This window comes from Perognathus longimembris, chromosome 1 (genome assembly GCF_023159225.1).
Source record: "Perognathus longimembris pacificus isolate PPM17 chromosome 1, ASM2315922v1, whole genome shotgun sequence".
Lineage (NCBI taxonomy): Eukaryota > Metazoa > Chordata > Mammalia > Rodentia > Heteromyidae > Perognathus > Perognathus longimembris.
The window spans coordinates 162,291,766-162,313,150 of record NC_063161.1 but is presented as its reverse complement, the minus strand read 5'-3'; the positions used below and the strand labels follow the sequence as shown (position 1 = coordinate 162,313,150).

The following is a 21,385-nucleotide window of genomic DNA, read 5'->3' as shown; positions in this document are numbered from 1 at the left end:
AAATGGCCATTGGGTTCCCACCCCCCACCCATGGCTGCCACCTGGCCCTGGGCAGGTGTGCCTTTGTTTTCACCAGGATGTAAACCTGATGGGCTGGCCAGACAGGGTGGTGGTGCCAACCCCTCCGGCACACCTTCTACCCTGCGTTCCTTTAGACTCCCTTTCTAGCTGTGTCCCAAAGAGAGGGAATGTCTTGGGCACCGCACCACGCATCAAGTGCAGAGGCTGTGATGGAGGCCCCGGGCACAGGGAGGGTGCCTGCAGCTGGTCAAGGAGGGCCCTGGTGACCAGACCAGGGGGAGTCGGTCTGTGCCTTCCCCCTGGTGTCGCTGTGGGGCCCTGGCTCAGCCAGGGGGGTTGGCAATCCCTCCTGCTTTGCCTGGTTTGTTTGGCAGGCCTTTAGAGGAAGAGAGGAGTTGGCAGGGTGGGTCTGCTCCGCATCTCAGCCTGGAACAGCAAGTTCAGGGAAGAGATTTAACTCCGACTGTGCCAGCCTACAGAGGAGCGACTGTCCCTTCTGCGAGAGGAACAGACTGTTGTGTCAGTACCAGGGCCTGAACTCAGGACCTCTCACTCTTCTATTTATTTATTTTTGTTGCCAGTCCTGAGCACTGTCCCTGGATTCTTTTGCTCAAGGCTAGCACTCTACCAACTTGAGCCACAGCACCACTTCCAGCCTTTTTCTATATATGTGGTGCTGAGGAATCAAACCCAGGGCTTCATGTATACGAGGCGAGCCCTCTACCACTGAGCCATCTTCCCAGTCCCAGGGCCTCTCACTCTTGCTTATCTCTTTTGCTCAAGATTAGAACTCCAGGCTGGGGATGTGCTAGATTGCTGGCCTAGCACGCATGAAGATCTGGACTCCATTCCTCAGCACCACATAAACTGAAAAGGCCAGAAGTGGTGCAGGGGCTCAAGTGGCTGAGTGCCAGCCTTGAGTAAAAGAAGCTCAGGGTCAGTGCCCAGGCCGAGTTCAAGCCCCAGGACTGGCAAAAAAAAAAAAAGACTGGCACTCTACCACTTGAGCCACGTCTCCACTTTCAGCTTTTTGCTGGTTAATTGGAGGTAAAAGTATGCAGACTTTTCTGCATGGGTTCGCATCTCAGCTTCCTAAGTAGCTAGGCGTGAGTCACTGGCACTCGGCTGGATGCTAACTTTAGTAACACATGTAGACTGGAGCCTGAGATTAAGGAAGGGATTTTCTGAGACCATGGCTTGAGTCCTACTCAGGGATATATGGCCAGTGCTTTCTCCCACTCTCCTGGGTGCCTTGGGATCGCTTGGGGCCAGCCATCCTCTGGACTTAGGTTTTGCTGGCAGTGTGGGGCTGTTTTTCCCTGAAGCAGTTGAGTCCCCCTCCCACCCCCCAATCTTCCACTGCCCTCCTTGACCCCTGAGGAGGAGGAGCTCACAGTTGGCTGGGGTCCAGGCCTACTCCTAGCCGTGAAGCCCTTACTGTGAGAGAACACAAGTCCAAAAAAAAAAAAAAAAAAGCCGCACGCCGGGGCCAGGGAGGCGGGGGCCCCCGGTCCCCCACGCCGGGGCCAGGGAGAGCCCAGGGGCCAGGCACGGACCCCACCTTCTTCACTAGGAGGCACTCTGTGTTCTCAAGGCCCAGGCTCACCATTGTCTGCCTCAAATCTCTAGCCTTAACTCCCAAATCCCTTTCAACCCTACCTGCCGCATCCCAGGGGCACGTACCCCGCGCTCCTGGGGTCCTGGTGCCTGGAGCAAAGCTCAGCCTGGCTGGGTACTCGGGCCCTGCCCCCACCCTCCATGCCTCAAAGCCCCACTGTGAGGTCAGCGCCTTCCGGCAGGTTCCCACGAGTTCTGTCCAGAGGTGGGCGGTGGGGCTGGGGGCTGGACATGGCCCCCTGTCCCCAGCCTGACTCCTGCCTGGCCGGCCGCTCCCTGGGCCTGATATGTTTGTCCCTTTTGCTCATCCCTGCTGCAGGTGCCTCCTCTGCGCCCAGCCCCCTCCCCAGGCTGGGCCAGCCCGTCTTTGTCCTGGAAGCTGCCGGCGTGGGGGTGGACCTGGGGGCCCCCACAGGCAAGTGACTGGCGCCTGGCGTCATGGCCCTGTCTCTGCAGCTGGAACCTACTGTGAGTGCAGCCTGGGCCTCAGCCGGGAGGCCCTCATCGCCCTCATCGTGGTGCTGGCCGGCGTGAGCGCCAGCTGCATCTGCGCCCTCATTGTCGTGGCGATCGGCGTCTTCCAGGCTAAGGGGTGCGTGAGCCCCGGGGCTGGGAGCAGTGGGAGGCGGCCAGGTCGGCTTTGAGGGGCCTCGGCCCCGTGGGCGGGATGTCACAGGGGCAGCCGTGTTTCCCTGGGTGTGGAGTGGGGAGGGGCTTCCAACAGTGTTCCATCACTCACAGCTACCTTTGTCCCCTCAGTGAAACATGTCCCAGACACATGGACAGGAGGTGAGTGCCAAGGGAGGTTTCAGGGGTGAGCTGTCCCCTACCGGGCCCCTTGCTGGCCGCGCTTACCACAGCACCGAGCACCCTGTCCCGAGCGGACGGGTGCCCTGAGTGGCAAAGGCCCCGCCAGTCTGGGCTGACGTAGCCCTCATCATGCAGGGTGGTGGGGCACTTTGGGGTTCAGGAAGATCGAGTGGACCTACGCTCCGTGCACGTGGAGTCCCACCTCATGGACCCCGACCTGGAAGTCTCTATGATGCCATCCCTCGAGGAGAGCGCCCTCCTGACCATCCCCATGGAGGCTACCCTACAGGAAGCACCCCCATCCCTTTCCCCACACCCACCGCCAGAGTAGAGCGGAGGGTAGTTGGGCAGGGAAATTAAATGGTATTTAGTGATTGTGTACTGTCTTCCTTCCACGTTTCCAGAGGCCCTAGGGGCTACATCACGGTGTGTGTGTGTGTGTGTGTGTGTGAGTGTGTGTGTGTGTGTGTGTGTTGGAATGGGGGGGGGGCAGACAAGGAACCACACCCTGGGGATTTCTACCTCCTGGCCATGGCCCAGCTGGCAAGCCCATCTCTCCTCCTTGCAGCTTCCTGCTGTTGTACAAGGTGGACAAGGGCTCTGAGCCCTCTCAACACCCCTCGTGTCCCAACCTAAGGTCTTGAACTCGCAGCTCCTCAGGGAGCTGCCGTGGGTGGGAGGCCCTGGGCTGCCCCCCTCTCCCGCAGAGAGCCCCGGAGGTTCGCGTGACGGGGCCGGGTCCCCTGGCCTTCTGCACGGCCTTTCTCGCCGCTAGTGTGCAGTCCCCCTCCACCTCAAGGCCTGTCACCGGAGCCAGGCCTCCTAAGGACCGTGGGGTGACTGCCGACCGTCCCGCGAGGACCGGGGGCCCTGGCGTCCCCTCCGCCCGGGGTCCCCTGGCCCAGCCCGAGCGGCACAGGCGCGAGCGGGGCTGCACACTCCTAGCTGGGTTTCGTGGATGGTGGAATCGGCGGCTTTGGGGGGCCTGACCCTGCCGCTCAGGCCTGGGCGTCGCGTCCGGCGGCCCCGCCGGCGCCACCCGGGGCGCCGGGCCCAGCGCCGGGCGCTGCGGGGCAGGTGGCTGACGGCGGTGTGGGTGTTGGCTGCGGGCCGGGCCCCCGCCCCGGGCTCGGGCCCAGCTGTGGGGCAGGCACTCCCGGCGCTGGGCCGGACGGTGGACGCCCGTGCAGCAGCTGCAAGGACGCGCTCCGGGTCACCAGGGCTCCAGGGCGCAGGGCCGCCGCCTCGGGCCCCGGAGCGGCCCCATGAGAAGCCCCGGCTGCTGCTCGCGGCCCAGGCCGCTGCCGTCGCTGCCGTCGCTGCTGCTGCTGCTGCTGCTGCTGCTGCGGCCACCGCCGCCGGCCAGGTCAGTCTCGGCGCCGGCGCCCGTCGGGGCCGCGCCCTCGGCGTCCCCGGGAGCCCCCGGCTGCCCCGAGGCCTGCGCGTGCGCGCCGGCCGGGCGGGCTAACTGCTCGGGCCGGGCGCTGCCCGCGGTGCCGGGCGACCTGGGCGGGCGCCTGCTGGAGCTGCTGCTGGACCGCAACGACGTGCGCGCGCTGCCGCCGGGCGCCTTCGCGGGCGCGCGCGCGCTCCGGCGCCTGGACCTGCGCGGGAACGGGCTCCGCGCCGTGCACGCGCGCGCCTTCTGGGGCCTGGGCGCGCTGCAGCGGCTGGACCTGAGCGCCAACCGGCTGGAAGCGCTGGCGCCGGGCACCTTCGCGCCGCTGCGCGCGCTGCGCGCCCTCTCCCTGGCGGACAACCGGCTGGCGCGGCTGGAGCCCGCGGCGCTGGGCCCGCTGCCGCTGCTGCGCGACCTCAGCCTGCGGGACAACGCGCTGGCGGCGCTCGCGCCCGGGCTGCTGGCCGGGCTGCCCGCGCTCCGCGCCCTGCGGCTGCGCGGCAACCCCTGGGCCTGCGGCTGCGCGCTGCGCCCGCTCTGCGCCTGGCTGCGCGGACACCCGCGCCCCGCGGCAGGTGAGCGGCCGGGGCCGCGGGGCGGGGCGGGGCGGGCCGGGCCGCGCCGCCGCCGCCGCCCCGCCGCCTGACACCCAGCCTTGTCCCGCAGAGGCCGAGACCCTGCTCTGCGCGGCGCCCGGGCACCGGGCCCTCCGCCCCCTGGCCGCCTTTCCCGACGCCGCGTTCCGGCACTGCGCGCGCCCGCTGGCCGCGTGGGACCTGGCGGTGGTCTACGCGCTCGGCCCGGCCTCCTTCCTCGCCAGCCTGGCCACCTGCCTGGCGCTGGGCTCCGCGCTCACCGCCTGCCGTGCGCGCCGCCGCCGCCGCCGCGCCGCCCGCAGCGCCCCCCGGAGGCCGCCCGACCCCGGCCCCGACGGCCCCGACGGCCCGCCCGCCGCCCGCAGCGCCCCCCGGAGGCCGCCCGACCCCGGCCCCGACGGCCCCGACGGCCCCGACGGCCCGCCCGCCGCCCGCAGCGCCCCCCGGAGGCCGCCCGACCCCGACCCCGACGGCCCCGACGGCCCGCCCGCCGCCCGCAGCGCCCCCCGGAGGCCGCCCGACCCCGGCCCCGACGGCCCCGACGGCCCGCCCGCCGCCCGCAGCGCCCCCCGGAGGCCGCCCGACCCCGGCCCCGACGGCCCCGACGGCCCGGCCGCCGCCCGCAGCGCCCCCCGGAGGCCGCCCGACCCCGGCCCCGACGGCCCCGACGGCCCGGCCGCCGCCCGCAGCGCCCCCCGGAGGCCGCCCGACCCCGACCCCGACGGCCCCGACGGCCCGGCGGACCTCGCCGCCGCAGGCCCCCAAGCCTGAGCCGGACGCGGGGCCCCGGCGAGCGTCCCCTGGCCCCCCCCCCCCCCGTACCCGCAGAAGCCCCCTCCTCCCCCGTCCTCCCTTCACGCCCCCCCCTCCAGGCGTCAACAAGCGACCCAGAATGGAAATTTTCGTGACATTCCTTTAGGCATCACCACTGAACACGGAGGGCGCCCGGGGCGGGCGGGGGGCGGCGCCGGGGGCTGCGCGGGGCGCGGCGGTGACGCCCGAGGCCGGGAGGGGGCCCGGGAGGCGGGCGGGCGGGGCGGGGCGCGAGGCCGTCTCCAGTCTGACGGAGCCTACAGCGTGCGGGCTGCAGGCCGAGCCGGCTCGGCCCGGGGGCGCCCCTGGCCGCCGGGGAGTCCGGGACGTCTGCGGTGGGGGGGGGGGGGCGGGAGGGCAGGGCCAGCCCGGCGGAAGAGGGGAGGTGGGGAGAAGGGTTCGAGGAGGGGTGCGGCGCGAGCAGGCGCTGGAGGCGGGGTGGCCGCGGCCCCGCCGGCAGGCACGGGGCGCTGGCTGCGGGGAGGACGGGGCGCCGAGCCCCCTCCTCCTGGGCCACTCAGGCCCCTGGCCCCCCTGCTCAGAGCGCCCCCCCCCCCAGGGCCCTGCCTCTCCCGGAGTTGCCCTGCGGCCCTGCCCAGCCGGCTCCGCTCTGGCCCGGCCTCCGCTTTGCGCCTTGGTCCAGCCGGGGCTGCCCACCGGGCAGCGGGGAGGGCAGACGGAGGGGAGGCGCGGGGTGGGCAGTCTCTGGGGCGGGCGGGCTTCCCTCAGGCCTTCCCGAGCAGCAGGACGCATCAGTGTCCTTGGCCGGGCTAACTGGGCAGGTGGGCGCCTCCGGGGGCCTCACACCACGGTGCTGACCGAGGGATCTGAGAGGTTGAGCGGGCCCGAGATATCAGTGGGATGGTACTGCTGCAAAATAGAAATACACAGACAAGGCGGCCCGTTAGCCCGACGCCGGGGGTAGGTGGGGGGGCCCGGACAGCGTGGGCCGGCCAGCCGGCCGACCGGCGGGCGGGCGGGCGCGGCCTGGGGGAGGCTGGGGGTGCTCCTCCCCCGACCCCGTGGAGCTCCGGGGTTCTGCGTGGGCCGGGCCGCTGTCCCGCGTCTGTCTGTCTGTCTGCGGGGGAGGGGCAGAGGAGGGCGGGCGGGGCGTCTCAGCTCTCCCTATGACGGGAACACAGCTGCAGCTGGCCCTCCTCCCTCTCAATAGCGCGTCGCGGCAGCACTGTGTCTTTTTGGTTTTGCAAAGCGCCGCGTCCACCCCCGGTGCTCTATAAATAAGAACCAACAATCAATACCCGCTGGCCCCGCCGGTCGCAGGGACCCCAGCCCTGAGTGCCCAGTGCTGCCCTGGCCCAGGCCGGCCACGGGACCGGGGCAGAGGATCTCAGCAGCTGGACTGACCCCGCCCCACCCCTCCCCCAGCCCTCCCTCTGAACACTCCCAGCCCCAAAGACTGGGGAGGGAGCCGGGCTACCCTCCCCCCCCTCAGTGGGCATAGCCCCCACTCAACCCTGCAGGGTGGGACCAGCCCTAGATGCCACCTAGCGCCAGGGCTGGCCCCGGAAGCAAGTCCTCGGTGCCCCAGGAGGCTGGGAGAGCTTCCGCCGGGCACGGGTGCCCCCGAGGGCACCGCCGCTCAGGCCCCTGAGCTGCACCTGGGCCAGCTCCAGGCCGGGCCCCAGAGCGGGGTGCCACCCCCTAAGCACGGCCTGTCGCCTGCCGAACTTCTGTGTTTCTTCCCCATTGGCCACCTGCCCTCCCAAACGCTGCTGCTTCCAGTGCCAGCAGAGTTTTTTGGGTTTTGTTTTGTTTTGTTTTGTTTTGATGTCAGAGAGCCGGGCCCACAGGCTCAGACCCTGCTCTCTCTCTTCTGCTCTCTCGTACGTACCCCCTCGTGGGGCCCTGGGCCAGGCGCTGTGGGGCGGGCTACCCACTCTCCTGGCCTGGATGTCCTGGGGGTGGGGCTCGCCCCAGCTCCTGGAGCCTCCTTGCTCCACTCCACGATCCCTCTCCTCACCGTTTGTGCCAGACTTCCCTGGGCCGTGAAGCAGCCTCTGGTGGATCCACCCTAGAACTGGGGTTGCCCTGTGCCGACCCCTTCCTAGGTACATCCCAGTCTATTCCTTGGACGCAAGCCCGTTGGGGGTGCCCCGCTGGTGGGAGGGGCCTCTTGCAGGCTGGAGAGAGCTGCTGGGCTGAGGTCTGTGTTGTCTGTCAGGGCTGTGTGCAGAGCCAGAGTCCCTCTAGCAAAGCCTGTCCCTTCTGTGGGTCTTGAGTCCGAGTGTGCATTTCGGGGTGCCTCGGGCAGGAGACGGGGCTCTGGCTCAAAAGACTGGAGGCCTGGAACTGACGGTGGTTGTGTGGGGTGTCTAGGAGCAAGAGTCGAGGCTGGTCTTGGCCTCTCCTTTCTGGGCCTCCCCCTGAGCATCTCCTTTCTGGGCCTCCCTCTGGGAGCCTCAGTGTTATCCTCGGCACTCGGGCCAGGGCCTGGAGGGCCACGGGAGCTGTCCTCACCTCTTCTGGAGTGGCCACCACACCTCTGACAGTGCCCTGCTCCACCGGGACGGAAGCTGCCCGTCTGGCCCCGCCCCCCTCCCCACCTGACAGCCCCACAGCCAGGGGCCAGGTCCAGCGCTAGGCCCCAGCCATCCACCCAGATGGACCCAGGCCCGGCCCCCAGCCCCCGGCCCACACAGAGACCACATGGAAGATGCAACACGCATGGCTCTGGTGAGACAGGTGAGACAGGTGTCTGGGGGGCGGGGCCAGCGGCCAGACAGACGGACACGATGGGACATTCGAGCCGCCCCCACAGGGCAGGAGCCGGGGCGGCGGGCCCCTCTGGGGGAGGCGGCACAGAGCGCGGGGTGGCCTCCTGGCAGGGGCAACCTGAGACAGGGTCCCTGGGCTCCCGGGGTCCGGGTGTGGCCCGGAGAGGTGGTGAGGCTGACTGACTGACCGACAACATGAGACGGCTTCTGGATGGCGTGTAGGTCATGGCATGGGGGGAAGGGGGCGGGCGGACTGACGTGAGACACACGAGGGAAGCCGAGGACCAGAGGGGGCCGGGGGGAGGGCGGCAGAGCCCGGGGGGACGGCGCCGCTCGGCGGGGGCCGGCGGGGCTGGGGGCTGGCGCCCGTGGAGGCACTGGCGGCCAGGGGCAGAGGTGGGTGCGGGGGGGGGAGGGGGAGGGAGGGGGAGGTAGACATGGGGCGGGGGAGGTTTGAAGACGCGGGACTGGGGGGCCCCCCTTACCGTGTCTTTGGAGGACCTACGTCTCTTGAAGCTGGAGGCCAGGGTGGAGGTGATAGCCCTAAATGTGGCTTTCTTTTTAGGGTCAGCCTCTGCTCTACCACTCTTTCTATCCTAAAATGAATATGTATAAGTGATTAGATGGCTGAGGGTGGTGGCCACACCTGCCCTCGTCTGCTCCTTGGGGGCCACGGCCAGGCCTGGCTGGCCACTTGGGCCCTCGCTCCTGTCTGCCTCCCTGTGCTGGACAGACGGACCGACAGCGTGGCTCCTTCTGCCCCAGGTCTCTGGCCTGACCTTGCTGGTGCTGGGGCTGGGCTGGGGTCCCGCTGGCTCTCTTCCTGGGAGGTCCTCCTGGCTCCCTGCTCCTGGGTGGCCCTGGCTTACAGATGTCCTGAGGAGCCCTGAGGACTGGAGGCCCTGCCCTCCAGGCTGCACCAGCTGCCCTTCCATTTGCAGGCTGCTGACCCGAGGGGGACACACATCAAGACTCGGAAGAGGCCAAAGGCCAAGGCAGGCGTCGAGATGGATTTGGGGCAACAGACAGAGGCAGCTCCCGAGACGCTGGCCTGGAATCTGATAGCCATGGTCGCCCTGTGCCCACCAGAGGGCAGCGGCCAGGTCCCCAGGGGACCTGTGGGGCCAAGAACAAGAATGGGCGAATGAGAGGCATGAGGGCTCCGATAGCCCTGACCCCCACGGTCCTCACTGAAATGCCAGTGCGAGCTCAGGACACGGCTCCAGGAAGGCCCCCAGAGAAAGAGAAGAGATGCACAAACCAGACCGTGACGGTAGGCCGCCAGCCTTCCGGCTGGCACAGGCCCCCCGCCCCTCCCGTCCCCATCCCCGGTAGGCGGTGGCCGCCCCGCGTGCAGCCTCTCCCCCGATGGCAGGAAATCTCCGTGGACGTGGCCTGGGCCCCGGGGGAGGGGGGCAGGCCAGCCCCGTGCGAGTGGGAGTCACAGAGCAGAAGGACCCAGAAGGGGGGTTCCCGAGAGCGCCCAGGGATCTGTGGGCGCCGGGGGCCAAGTGCACCTCAGACCCCACGGGCTGCGCACGTGTAGACCCCTGCCTTACCCTGCCTGTTTGCTTTCCTACGGAATGGGTGCTGGCAGGCAGACTCGGAGACAGAGGGGCCAGGCAGAGGCTTGGAGAAGGGTGTGTGGCCTCCTTCGGCCCAGATTAGCAGTGGGTGGCCGCCTGCAGGCAGCCTCCTACCGGGGCTGCCCCTGTGCCCCGGGAGCACTCACCACCGGCCCTGGCCATGGCTCCAGTCCTGCCCGCAGGAGCCAGAGCCAGAGCCGCAGCCCGCAGGCACGGAGAGGGCCATGGCCAGGCCGGGCCCCGGGCGCCAGGCCTCAGAGGGTGGCCTGCCCTACCTGCAGGTTCTTCCTCCACACGTTCACGGCTGCAAAGGCCAGCTGCATCTGCTTCCTGCGGGCGTCCTTGTGTCTCTTGTAGGCGATCTCAATGAAAATCAGGAAGATCCCAGCCACGATGCCACCGGCCACCAACATGAAGACCCCTGGGTGTGGGACTTGTGGTCTCAGTGGCCATCCGCAGGTTAGCCCATCAGTGGAGGGGAGGGGACGGAGGAAGGGAAGGCCTACCTGCCATGTTCTCAAAGGTGAGGGTTGCAGGGGCGTTGCTGCGGGAGTCGCACTCCTGGTACCGAACCCATGTCTTGTCCAGATCTTCCATGAAGCCGTTCTCGTGGGACCTAGGGTGTGGCGTGAGCCGGGGGCAGGTTTGCGGCTGGTAGGAGCTCAGGAGAGTGCCCCTCCACGCGGAGTGATGCCAGGACTGGGCGGGTCCTGTGGAGCATGGGAGAGGCGGGGCAGAGCCCCCACAGAGGCCCCCACAGGGCAGAGTCAGTGTGCCGGCCGCCTGCCGTCTGGCTGCAGTTGGGCACTGGGGAGAGCACCCGCCTCCGGTGGAGAGGCTACCGAGAAGGGTGGAGGGGGAGAGGGGGCCCCAGGCCCATGGGCCGACTCACTTGAGTATGGACAGGGAGACATTTTGTTTCCAGGGGCTGTCCTTGCGCATGCCAATGCCAAAGCCGGAGCGGAAGAATAGCTCTCCTGTGGTCACCAGGTCACACTTCTGGGAAGCCTCGAATTCCAGCACAGCTGAGTCCCAGATGAAAGCATGAAGCTTGCTGTCAGCAGAGATGGGGTCATGGCGCCTGGCACGAACGGGCTCCCTGACCGCCCGCACCCCGGGGTCCCTTTGTCCTGTGTGTGCGAGTGGAGGCCCCTCTGCCTCCCCTCCACCGCCCCGCCCAGCCGCAGGAGCAGCTCTGCCGTGCGCCCGCTCACTTGTCCCGCACAGCCTGGATGGCCTCTGCTGCGCTCTCGTAGTTGTGCTTCTCCATGTGCCGGTACATGGTGCTCAGCTCCACCTGCCGCCTGAAGTAGATGTCCACAGAGCTCTGCTTCACGGTCGCATAGATGAACTTGTCGGAGGGGTTCCTGAGCTGCAGGGGCAGAGGGCCGAGCTTGCAGCTGCTCCTCGGACTCGGCCTCAGGTAGACCCCTGCTCCTCCACCTCGAGAGCCCCTCCCCAGCCCAGCCTGGCCGTACCCGTGGGTCGTTGATGCCTGTGATACGTTCCTCGGGCCTGTCCAGCACCAGGAAGGCTGCCAGGTTGGCAGTGTAGGAGGCCACGATGATCATGGCGAAGCCAGCCCACACCATGCCCAGGATGCGGGCAGAGAAGCTTCGGGGTGCACCTGTGGGCAGGGACTGCAATCAGCTTCTGGAGGGCAGGGCCCGAGCTGGGCCGGACCCGGCACGTCGCCTCACCTTCTCCAATGCCAGAGTTGAGCAGGACACCCCAGGAGAACCACATGGCAGAAGACAGGGTCAGCGCATCCTCTTCTTCCTCCTCACTATTCACCTTGAATCGGCCAAAGGGGCTGCGGGGGGCAAAGTCAGGTGGGAGAGGCGGCCCCGCCCCCCCCGGGCCAGCTCTGCCCCCCCCCCGGGCCAGCTCTGCCCCCCCCAATAGACAGAGGTGTCTGGCCCCCACGAGGCAGGCACTCACCTGAAGCGATCCAGCAGGTATAGCATTACGGCCACCACGTGCACGGACAGCCCCACCAGGAGCCACAGTGTGCTCTGAAAGGGCTGCATGAACGAGTCCAGGGTGCTGCGGGGGATTTCCTGCAGGTGGAGAGGCGGTCAGTGCAGCCTGGGCACCCCAGGACCCTAGCCCAGCCGACCTGACCTCAGCGCACCTTTTTGACCAGAATGGTCAGGCCCTGGTACTTGAAGGGCTTGGAGAATTCGATGTACTGCGCGCGCTCGTTGTTGATGGTCAGCGGCGCCACGATCATGTCTGCCTGCCCACTGAGCAGCTCGCCCATCATGCCATTCCACTCCTTCTTGTTGCTGTTGTTCACCTGTATGACAGGAGAGCCCCGGGTGCTATGGGCAGGGCGGCACAGGGCCCGATAGGACCTTCCTTCCACCCCTAGGGTAGCCCAAGCAAGCCTATCTGCCCCGACCGTCCCGCTGGAAGGCTCTGCCCGGCCCAACGCCCCACCCACCCGCAGGTCCCGCCCACCACGCGGCCCCGCCCATTCCACGGGACACGCCCACTCAAGGCCCCGCCCCCACCGACTCTGCCCATCCCTGGGCGCCTCTCATCCCATAGGCTCCGCTCAGGCCAAGGCTCCGCCCAGCGCCAGGCTCCTTCCCCGAGTCTCAGCCTTCAGCCCCCTCCCCTGAGGCCCCTCCCTCAGGCCCCACCTTGGGGGCGGTCCTTCCCAGTATAGGCCCCGCCCCGCCCAGAAGTTCCTCCCTCTGGGCCCCGCCCCACCCAGAAGCTCCTCCCTCCGGGCCCCGCCCCACCCCGCAGCTCCTCCCTCCGGTGCCCCCCACCCAGAAGCTCCTCCCTCCGGTGCCCCGCCCCGCCCAGAAGCTCCTCCCTCCGGTGCCCCCCACCCAGAAGCTCCTCCCTCCGGGCCCCGCCCCACCCAGAAGCTCCTCCCTCCGGTGCCCCCCACCCAGAAGCTCCTCCCTCCGGTGCCCCCCACCCAGAAGCTCCTCCCTCCGGGCCCCGCTCCACCCCAGACTCCTCCCTCCGGGCCCCGCCCCGCCCAGAAGCTCCTCCCTCCGGGCCCCGCCCCACCCAGAAGCTCCTCCCTCCGGTGCCCCCCACCCAGAAGCTCCTCCCTCCGGGCCCCGCCCCGCCCAGAAGCTCCTCCCTCCGGGCCCCGCCCCACCCAGAAGCTCCTCCCTCCGGGCCCCGCTCCACCCCAGGCTCCTCCCTCCGGGCCCCGCCCCACCCCTCAGCTCCTCCCTCCGGGCCCGCTCCACCCCAGACTCCTCCCTCCGGGCCCCGCTCCGAGGCTCCTCCCTCCGGGCTCCGCCCCGCCCCGCAGCTCCCCGCTCCGGGCCCCGCCCCGCCCCTCAGCTCCTCCCTCCGGGCCCTGCTCCACCCCAGGCTCCTCCCTCCGGGCCCCGCCCCTCAGCTCCTCCCTCCGGGCCCCGCCCCACCCCTCAGCTCCTCCCTCCGGGCCCCGCCCCACCCCTCAGCTCCCCCCTCCGGGCCCCGCCCCGCCCCGCAGCTCCTCCCTCCGGGCCCCGCCCCACCCCTCAGCTCCTCCCTCAGGGCCCCGCTCCACCCCAGGCTCCTCCCTCCGGGCCCCGCCCCACCCCAGGCTCCTCCCTCCGGGCCCCCGCCCCGCCCCGCAGCTCCTCCCTCCGGGCCCTGCCCCACCCAGAAGCTCCTCCCTCCGGGCCCTGCCCCACCCCTCAGCTCCTCCTCCCGGGCCCCGCCCCGTCCCGCCGCAGCTCCTCCCTCCGGGCCCCGCCCCACCCCTCAGCTCCTCCCTCCGGGCCCCGCCCCGCCCCTCAGCTCCTCCCTCCGGGCCCCGCCCCGCCCCGCCGCTGCCCCCTCCGGGCCCCGCCCTCGCGCGCAGGCCGTACCCGCTCCTGGGTGCCGAACTTGCCGTCCGCCACCAGGTGCACCTCGTAAGTGAAGTTCATGGTCCGCGCCAGCTTGATGAGCAGGTCAATGCAGAAGCCATAGCAACACTGGGGCACGGTGTGGCGGGCTGGGGGGAGGGGCGGGGCGGTCACCTCGGGCTCCGGCCGCAGCCCGCCGCAGCCCCAGCCCCGGCCCGGCCCCCGGCTCACGGTTGCCCGGGGAAGTGTCGTTGGGCCCCGTGCAGATGACCTTCTTGACCGGGTCGCCGTTGACGGTGAACTCCTCCTTGCACGTCCCGTCGCCCAGCGTGGGCTTCACGTACACGAAGGGCTCCTGGTGGATCGTCACGATCTGCGGGAGAGGGGGCCTCAGCCTGGGCCACACCTACTGGCTCGCAGGGGTCCCGGTGGCCGGCTGCTGGGTGCACAGCACCCCCATCCAACAGGGCTCTGCCCAGCCCGGAGCCCCCACGAGATGGGAGGAAGGAGTGCACATCCTCTGCGCCGTCCTCTGCCTGCTGCCCTCAAGGCACAGATGCAAGTGTGGAAGGGGTCATGAAGCAGAGCACAGACTCCTCTGCCTGCCTGCCCCAACTCATCAAAAGCACCTTCTGGGCTGGAGGTGTGGCTCAATAGCAGAGCACCTGCCTCGCAAGGGCAAGCTCTCGTTCAAGCCCCAGGACGGCCACTGAAGGAAAAGCAAAGGTACTCTTTTGCTGTTGTCAGTCCTGGCGCTTGAACTCGGGCCTGGGCACTGTCCCTGGCTTCTTTGGCTCCAGGCTAGCACTCTGCCACTTTGAGCCACAGCGCCACTTCTGGCCGTTCTCTGTATATGTGGTGCTGAGGACCCAGGGCTTCCTGCACGCTAGGCAAGCACTCTACCACTAAGCCACATTCCCAGCCCACAATTGTACTCTTTATCTGACATGTACCTGGAACCCCCCTGTACAGCACCTTTATAATAACAATAGAAATATTTTTTTAAAATATGGAGCCAGGGTCTGGGAATGTGGCTTAGCGGTAGAGTCCTTGCCTAGCATGCATGTAGCCCTGGGTTGGATTCCTTAGTACCACATAAAAAGAAAAAAGCTGGAAGTGGCACTGTGGCTCAAGTGGTAGAGCACTAGCCATGAGTACAGAGAGGCTCAGGAACAGAGCCCAGGCCTTAAGTTCAAGCCCTAGGACCAGCACAACAAAAACAAAACAAAAAATATATGGAGCCGGGGTTGGGAATGTGGCCTAGTGGTAGAGTGCTCTCCTCTTATACATGAAGCCCTGGGATTGATTCCTCAGCACCACATAGATAGAAAACGGCCAGAAGTGGAGCTGTGGCTCAAGTGGTAGAGTGCTAGCCTTGAGCAAAAAGAAGCCAGGGACAGTGTTCAGGCCCTGAGTTCAAGGCCCAGGACTGGCCAAAAAAAATAAAATAAATAATATATATATATATATATATATATATATATATGGATCCAGGTGCTGATGGCACATGCCTATAATCCTAGTTACTCAAGAGGCTGAGATCTGAAAGTCAAAGTTCAAAGCCAGCCTGAGCAGAAAAGCCAATAAGACAGTTATTGCCAATAAACTATTTAGAAGTGGTGCTATGGCTCAAGCAGTAGAGCACTAGGCTTGAGCATAAAGAGGTTCAGGGACAGAGCCCAATCCCTGAGTTCACCCCCTAGGACTGGCAAAAGAAAAAAGAAAAAAAAAAAAAAAAAAAGGAAAGGAAAAGATCCCCGCCCCGCCCTGCCCCAAAAAAGTAATAGGAAAGCACTTTCTGAAACACTGCTTCCTCCTTGTGGTCACCTCACCGGGTCCTGGCTTTCCCACACCTCTTCAGCCTGTCGGTTTGTGCAAGGTGTCAGGCTCCCGTGCTGACAGCTGGAGCCTGCCAGTGCCCACTGCCGTGCCCGAGGGCAGGGGCGTGCTCCCTGGAGGACTCAGTGGAGCCCCCGACTACCCCTACCTGTCCTCCGCCCCTCCTGGCCCTCTGCTGGCCTTCTGACCCACAGGCTCTGGCATAAAGCCGTCAGCCCGTGGCCCTCATCTTCTGATCATGCCCTTCTCCCTCCTGAGATTTCTCTACGTGGCAGTCTTCAGCTTTGTCTTTCCCCCGCCTCTCCTTCAGGGCCCGCAGGTTGGTAGTGGAAGACGGGAGACGCTGGGGTGGAGCTGGTGGTGGGGAAGGGAGAGACAGCACATAGGACTGGGCCACACGAAGGTGTGGGGAGCACACAGGATTGGGCCATGGTGGGCAGTGGGACAAGGCCTCCACCGGGGCCGTGTGGAGGGGGACGGAGCCTCCCCCGGGGGCCTCGTGGAGGGGGACGGAGCCTCCATGGGGGGGGGTGTCTCAGTCTCCACCAAGGATCTTGTGGAGGACGACTCAGGAAATAAAGACCATTCCCCACGGAAAGTGGCACTGTGAGTCCTTGAAGGAGCTTATTTGCTTTTTAGGAGCCCAAATCTGTTTGGTTAGAGAAAGCTAAAGCAATTCCCTATTGTTTGGCTGCCATCTTACCTCCTTCACTGAGCTTTTTAAATTTTTTCATTGTCTTTCTTTTCTTTTGTGCCAGCCCTGGAGTTTGAACTCCGGGACAGGGTGCTGTTGCTCAAAGCTACCAATCTACCACCAGGGCCACAGCTCCACTTCTGGCTATTTTTCTTTTTTTTTGTCGCTCATAGGGTGCTGTCCCTGAGCTCTTTTGCTCAAGGTTATTGCTCTACCGCTTTGAGCTATAGCACCACTTCCAGTTTTCTAGTGGTTAATTGGAGATAAAAGTCTCGTGGACTTTCCTGCCTAGGCTGGCGTCAAACCGTGATCCTCAGATCTCAGCCTCCTGAGTAGCTGGAATAACTGGCATGAGACACTTGTGCCCAGCTTCATTATGTTTTCCTATTATGCAAGTGGTATAGGGTAGTCCTTAGAGAAAATAGTGGGACCAGAAGTGAAGTAGTCATATCTCAGCCTCATAGCCTTAGCGGGGTCTCCAGGCCATCGGTGCTTGGACTACATACAACGTTCAGACTTCAATACCAGGAGCCCGGTAGACTGGAGCTGGCAAAGACCACCTTGTCAGAAGGGAAGGACAGACACACATAAAGGGTGGCTGGGGGTGGAAGAATGAGATGCAGAGTGGCTACAAGTCTTGAGGTGAGGCCCCATGAGCTGGTCCCGGGCTCAGGAAGCAAATGGGGTTGAGATACTTGAAGACCTGGGATGCTAGGAGGAGGTTGGCTGGGCACACGATACTGTCGGTGGTCTCTGACTGCAGCAGAACTGCTGTAGCGTGGTGTGGTGTGCTGTGACTCAGCACAGGAAGGGACCTAGGAGGACAGAGTCCGTGGCTGAGCCTGAAGAAGTGTTCAGTCAGGCTGAAGAAAAGAGGCTAGCCAGAGGAGGGGCTTCTAGAAGCCCAAGGAAAAGATCAGCCACCTGGAAGAGAAAGATGTACAGAGGGCCAGGACTCAGGAGGGCAAATGCTGAAGCCAAGGCCGGCTGTCTTCTGCCAGCTCTTCCCCAGGCTCAACCAGGGCTGAGTCGGAGGAGAGGGCCAGGGACAGACTGTGGCTGCTACGGCTGCTTTGCCTCCTCCGTTCACCTCGCTTGCTGCCTCTGCTCCGTCGGGCTGTGACAGCAGACCCACCCCTCCTTCCTTCCTTCCTCTGGCCTCCCTCGGCCGAGGCCTTAGGAAGGAAGTATGGGGTCAGGGTGGGGTGCTGGGGATTCTGGCAGGAGCCCCACCTTTAGTCTGGTGGACATCTGGTACCCTGGCGGCTTCTCTGTCTCTCCTCCCGGCCAGATGATCTTCCTGTCGTTAGGGATGACCTGGGGGTGGGAGTATGAGATGGAGGGTGGCCACGCAGGGGTCTTGGCCCCAGGACCCTAAGGCCCCAGCCCCCACCCCCTCATGACCCCCACCTACATGGGTGCCATTGTAGATGCCCACTTGCACCAGCTTGCGATTCTGCAGGTTCATGATGCTGTAGTTGGCGAACTTCCGGTCCCCGTCCTCGTTGAACTCCACTCGGCCAGTCACTCCATCAGCGTACTTGGAAGACATGAGCACCCTGGGGGGGCGTGTGTGTAGAGATGAGCACCCTGGGGGGCGTGTATGTAGACGGGAGCACCCTGGGGGGCGTGTGTGTAGACGGGAGCACCCTGGGGGGGCGTGTGTGTAGAGATGAGCACCCTGGGGGGCGTGTGTGTAGACGGGAGCACCCTGGGGGGCGTGTGTGTAGACGGGAGCACCCTGGGGGGCGTGTGTGTAGAGATGAGCACCCTGGGGGGCGTGTGTGTAGACATGAGCACCCTGGGGGGGCGTGTGTGTAGACGGGAGCACCCTGGGGGGGCGTGTGTGTAGACGGGAGCACCCTGGGGGGGCGTGTGTGTAGACGGGAGCACCCGGGGGGGGGTGTGTGTAGAGATGAGCACCCTGGGGGGGGCGTGTGTGTAGAGATGAGCACCCTGGGGGGCGTGTGTGTAGAGATGAGCACCCTGGGGGGCGTGTGTGTAGAGATGAGCACCCTGGGGGGCGTGTGTGTAGACGGGAGCACCCTGGGGGGGCGTGTGTGTAGACGGGAGCACCCTGGGGGGGCGTGTGTGTAGACGGGAGCACCCGGGGGGGTGTGTGTAGAGATGAGCACCCTGGGGGGGGCGTGTGTGTAGAGATGAGCACCCTGGGGGGCGTGTGTGTAGAGATGAGCACCCTGGGGGGGGCGTGTGTAGAGATGAGCACCCTGGGGGGCGTGTGTGTAGACGGGAGCACCCTGGGGGGCGTGTGTGTAGAGATGAGCACCCTGGGGGGGCGTGTGTGTAGAGATGAGCACCCTGGGGGGGCGTGTGTGTAGAGATGAGCACCCTGGGGGGGGGCGTGTGTAGAGATGAGCACCCTGGGGGGCGTGTGTGTAGAGATGAGCACCCTGGGGGGGGGCGTGTGTAGAGATGAGCACCCTGGGGGGCGTGTGTGTAGACGGGAGCACCCTGGGGGGCGTGTGTGTAGAGATGAGCACCCTGGGGGGGCGTGTGTGTAGAGATGAGCACCCTGGGGGGCGTGTGTGTAGACATGAGCACCCTGGGGGGCGTGTGTGTAGAGATGAGCACCCTGGGGGGCGTGTGTGTAGAGATGAGCACCCTGGGGGGGGCGTGTGTGTAGAGATGAGCACCCTGGGGGGCGTGTGTGTAGAGATGAGCACCCTGGGGGGGGCGTGTGTAGAGATGAGCACCCTGGGGGGCGTGTGTGTAGACGGGAGCACCCTGGGGGGCGTGTGTGTAGAGATGAGCACCCTGGGGGGGCGTGTGTGTAGAGATGAGCACCCTGGGGGGGCGTGTGTGTAGAGATGAGCACCCTGGGGGGGGGCGTGTGTAGAGATGAGCACCCTGGGGGGCGTGTGTGTAGAGATGAGCACCCTGGGGGGGGGCGTGTGTAGAGATGAGCACCCTGGGGGGCGTGTGTGTAGACGGGAGCACCCTGGGGGGCGTGTGTGTAGAGATGAGCACCCTGGGGGGGCGTGTGTGTAGAGATGAGCACCCTGGGGGGCGTGTGTGTAGACGGGAGCACCCTGGGGGGCGTGTGTGTAGAGATGAGCACCCTGGGGGGCGTGTGTGTAGAGATGAGCACCCTGGGGGGGGCGTGTGTGTAGACGGGAGCACCCTGGGGGGGCGTGTGTGTAGACGGGAGCACCCTGGGGGGCGTGTGTGTAGAGATGAGCACCCTGGGGGGGCGTGTGTGTAGACGGGAGCACCCTGGGGGGCGTGTGTGTAGAGATGAGCACCCTGGGGGGGGCGTGTGTGTAGACGGGAGCACCCTGGGGGGGCGTGTGTGTAGACGGGAGCACCCTGGGGGGCGTGTGTGTAGAGATGAGCACCCTGGGGGGCGTGTGTGTAGACGGGAGCACCCTGGGGGGCGTGTGTGTAGAGATGAGCACCCTGGGGGGCGTGTGTGTAGACGGGAGCACCCTGGGGGGGCGTGTGTGTAGAGATGAGCACCCTGGGGGGCGTGTGTGTAGACGGGAGCACCCTGGGGGGCGTGTGTGTAGACGGGAGCACCCTGGGGGGGCGTGTGTGTAGACGGGAGCACCCTGGGGGGCGTGTGTGTAGAGATGAGCACCCTGGGGGGCGTGTGTGTAGAGATGAGCACCCTGGGGGGCGTGTGTGTAGACGGGAGCACCCTGGGGGGGGTGTGTGTAGAGATGAGCACCCTGAGGGGGTGTGTAGAGATGAGCACCCTGGGGGGCGTGTGTGTAGAGATGAGCACCCTGGGGGGGGCGTGTGTGTAGAGATGAGCACCCTGGGGGGGGCGTGTAGAGATGAGCACCCTGGGGGGCGTGTGTGTAGACATGAGCACCCTGGGGGGCGTGTGTGTAGAGATGAGCACCCTGGGGGGGCGTGTGTGTAGACAGGAGCACCCTGGGGGGCGTGTGTGTAGAGATGAGCACCCTGGGGGGGGCGTGTGTGTAGTCGGGAGCACCCTGGGGGGCGTGTGTGTAGAGATGAGCACCCTGGGGGGCGTGTGTGTAGACATGAGCACCCTGGGGGGCGTGTGTGTAGAGATGAGCACCCTGGGGGGGCGTGTGTAGAGATGAGCACCCTGGGGGGCGTGTGTGTAGAGATGAGCACCCTGGGGGGGGCGTGTGTGTAGAGATGAGCACCCTGGGGGGCGTGTGTGTAGAGATGAGCACCCTGGGGGGCGTGTGTGTAGTCGGGAGCACCCTGGGGGGGCGTGTGTGTAGAGATGAGCACCCTGGGGGGCGTGTGTGTAGACGGGAGCACCCTGGGGGGCGTGTGTGTAGACATGAGCACCCTGGGGGGCGTGTGTGTAGAGATGAGCACCCTGGGGGGCGTGTGTGTAGACGGGAGCACCCTGGGGGGGCGTGTGTGTAGAGATGAGCACCCTGGGGGGCGTGTGTGTAGAGATGAGCACCCTGGGGGGGGGTGTAGATGGGAGCACCCTGGGGGGCGTGTTTGTAGACGGGAGCACCCTGGGGGGCGTGTGTGTAGAGATGAGCACCCTGGGGGGCGTGTGTGTAGAGATGAGCACCCTGGGGGGCGTGTGTGTAGAGATGAGCACCCTGGGGGGGCGTGTGTGTAGAGATGAGCACCCTGGGGGGGCGTGTGTGTAGACGGGAGCACCCTGGGGGGCGTGTGTGTAGAGATGAGCACCCTGGGGGGGCGTGTGTGTAGACGGGAGCACCCTGGGGGGCGTGTGTGTAGAGATGAGCACCCTGGGGGGGTGTGTGTAGAGATGAGCACCCTGGGGGGGCGTGTGTGTAGACGGGAGCACCCTGGGGGGCGTGTGTGTAGAGATGAGCACCCTGGGGGGGCGTGTGTGTAGACGGGAGCACCCTGGGGGGCGTGTGTGTAGAGATGAGCACCCTGGGGGGGCGTGTGTGTAGAGATGAGCACCCTGGGGGTGTGTGTGTGTGTAGAGATGAGCACCCTGGGGGGCGTGTGTGTAGAGATGAGCACCCTGGGGGGCGTGTGTGTAGACGGGAGCACCCTGGGGGGCGTGTGTGTAGAGATGAGCACCCTGGGGGGCGTGTGTGTAGAGATGAGCACCCTGGGGGGGCGTGTGTGTAGAGATGAGCACCCTGGGGGGCGTGTGTGTAGACGGGAGCACCCTGGGGGGGGCGTGTGTGTAGAGATGAGCACCCTGGGGGGCGTGTGTGTAGAGATGAGCACCCTGGGGGGGCGTGTGTGTAGAGATGAGCACCCTGGGGGGGCGTGTGTGTAGAGATGAGCACCCTGGGGGGGCGTGTGTGTAGAGATGAGCACCCTGGGGGGCGTGTGTGTAGAGATGAGCACCCTGGGGGGCGTGTGTGTAGACGGGAGCACCCTGGGGGGGCGTGTGTGTAGAGATGAGCACCCTGGGGGGCGTGTGTGTAGAGATGAGCACCCTGGGGGGGGTGTAGACGGGAGCACCCTGGGGGGCGTGTGTGTAGAGATGAGCACCCTGGGGGGCGTGTGTGTAGAGATGAG

At 66.2% G+C, this 21,385-nt stretch overlaps 3 protein-coding genes across 10 annotated transcripts in view; 2 read left to right on the top strand and 1 right to left on the bottom strand.

Annotated features, from left to right (window-relative positions):
• Nucleotides 1–1,622: 1,622 nt before the first annotated feature.
• Tmem210 (transmembrane protein 210) lies at nt 1,623–2,779 on the top strand. The gene is made up of 4 exons (XM_048349173.1): nt 1,623–1,957; nt 2,095–2,230; nt 2,398–2,427; nt 2,584–2,779. Exons 1-4 carry the CDS (start codon nt 1,780–1,782, stop codon nt 2,777–2,779), a joined length of 540 nt encoding a protein of 179 aa, XP_048205130.1. The 5' UTR covers nt 1,623–1,779.
• A 934-nt stretch (nt 2,780–3,713) lies between these two features.
• On the top strand, nt 3,714–5,214 carry Lrrc26 (leucine rich repeat containing 26). The gene is made up of 2 exons (XM_048349161.1): nt 3,714–4,422; nt 4,514–5,214. Exons 1-2 carry the CDS (start codon nt 3,714–3,716, stop codon nt 5,212–5,214), a joined length of 1,410 nt encoding a protein of 469 aa, XP_048205118.1.
• Nucleotides 5,215–5,702: 488 nt separating this feature from the next.
• Nucleotides 5,703–21,385, bottom strand: part of Grin1 (glutamate ionotropic receptor NMDA type subunit 1) — a 32,038-nt gene continuing 16,355 nt past the window's right edge. For 2 of the 8 annotated variants that reach the window (XM_048352998.1, XM_048353012.1), the window contains 14 exons: nt 17,334–17,478; nt 17,153–17,236; nt 13,618–13,759; nt 13,408–13,535; nt 11,712–11,876; nt 11,519–11,637; nt 11,278–11,390; nt 11,056–11,204; nt 10,792–10,949; nt 10,470–10,631; nt 10,084–10,193; nt 9,853–9,998; nt 8,477–8,587; nt 5,703–6,488 (listed from right to left, as the gene is read on the bottom strand). In XM_048352998.1, the coding sequence (XP_048208955.1) occupies nt 6,372–6,488; nt 8,477–8,587; nt 9,853–9,998; nt 10,084–10,193; nt 10,470–10,631; nt 10,792–10,949; nt 11,056–11,204; nt 11,278–11,390; nt 11,519–11,637; nt 11,712–11,876; nt 13,408–13,535; nt 13,618–13,759; nt 17,153–17,236; nt 17,334–17,478 (1,849 nt within the window). In that variant the 3' untranslated portion in view covers nt 5,703–6,371. The remainder of the gene's footprint in view (nt 6,489–8,476; nt 8,588–9,852; nt 9,999–10,083; nt 10,194–10,469; nt 10,632–10,791; nt 10,950–11,055; nt 11,205–11,277; nt 11,391–11,518; nt 11,638–11,711; nt 11,877–13,407; nt 13,536–13,617; nt 13,760–17,152; nt 17,237–17,333; nt 17,479–21,385) is intronic. The other 6 variants (XM_048353016.1, XM_048353002.1, XM_048353048.1 and 3 more) reach the window with 6 other exon arrangements.

What these genes read in the sequence shown, in the direction of transcription:
- Tmem210 (XM_048349173.1), top strand. Translation starts at nt 1,780, where the DNA reads ATGCCTCAAAGCCCCACTGTGAGGTCAGCGCCTTCCGGCAGGTTCCCA. An exon ending in GGCGTCTTCCAGGCTAAGGG is followed by an intron (nt 2,231 to 2,397) that starts GTGCGTGAGCCC and finishes TTGTCCCCTCAG; the next exon opens with TGAAACATGTCCCAGACACA. An exon ending in CCCAGACACATGGACAGGAG is followed by an intron (nt 2,428 to 2,583) that starts GTGAGTGCCAAG and finishes CTCATCATGCAG; the next exon opens with GGTGGTGGGGCACTTTGGGG.
- Lrrc26 (XM_048349161.1), top strand. Translation starts at nt 3,714, where the DNA reads ATGAGAAGCCCCGGCTGCTGCTCGCGGCCCAGGCCGCTGCCGTCGCTG. An exon ending in ACACCCGCGCCCCGCGGCAG is followed by an intron (nt 4,423 to 4,513) that starts GTGAGCGGCCGG and finishes CTTGTCCCGCAG; the next exon opens with AGGCCGAGACCCTGCTCTGC.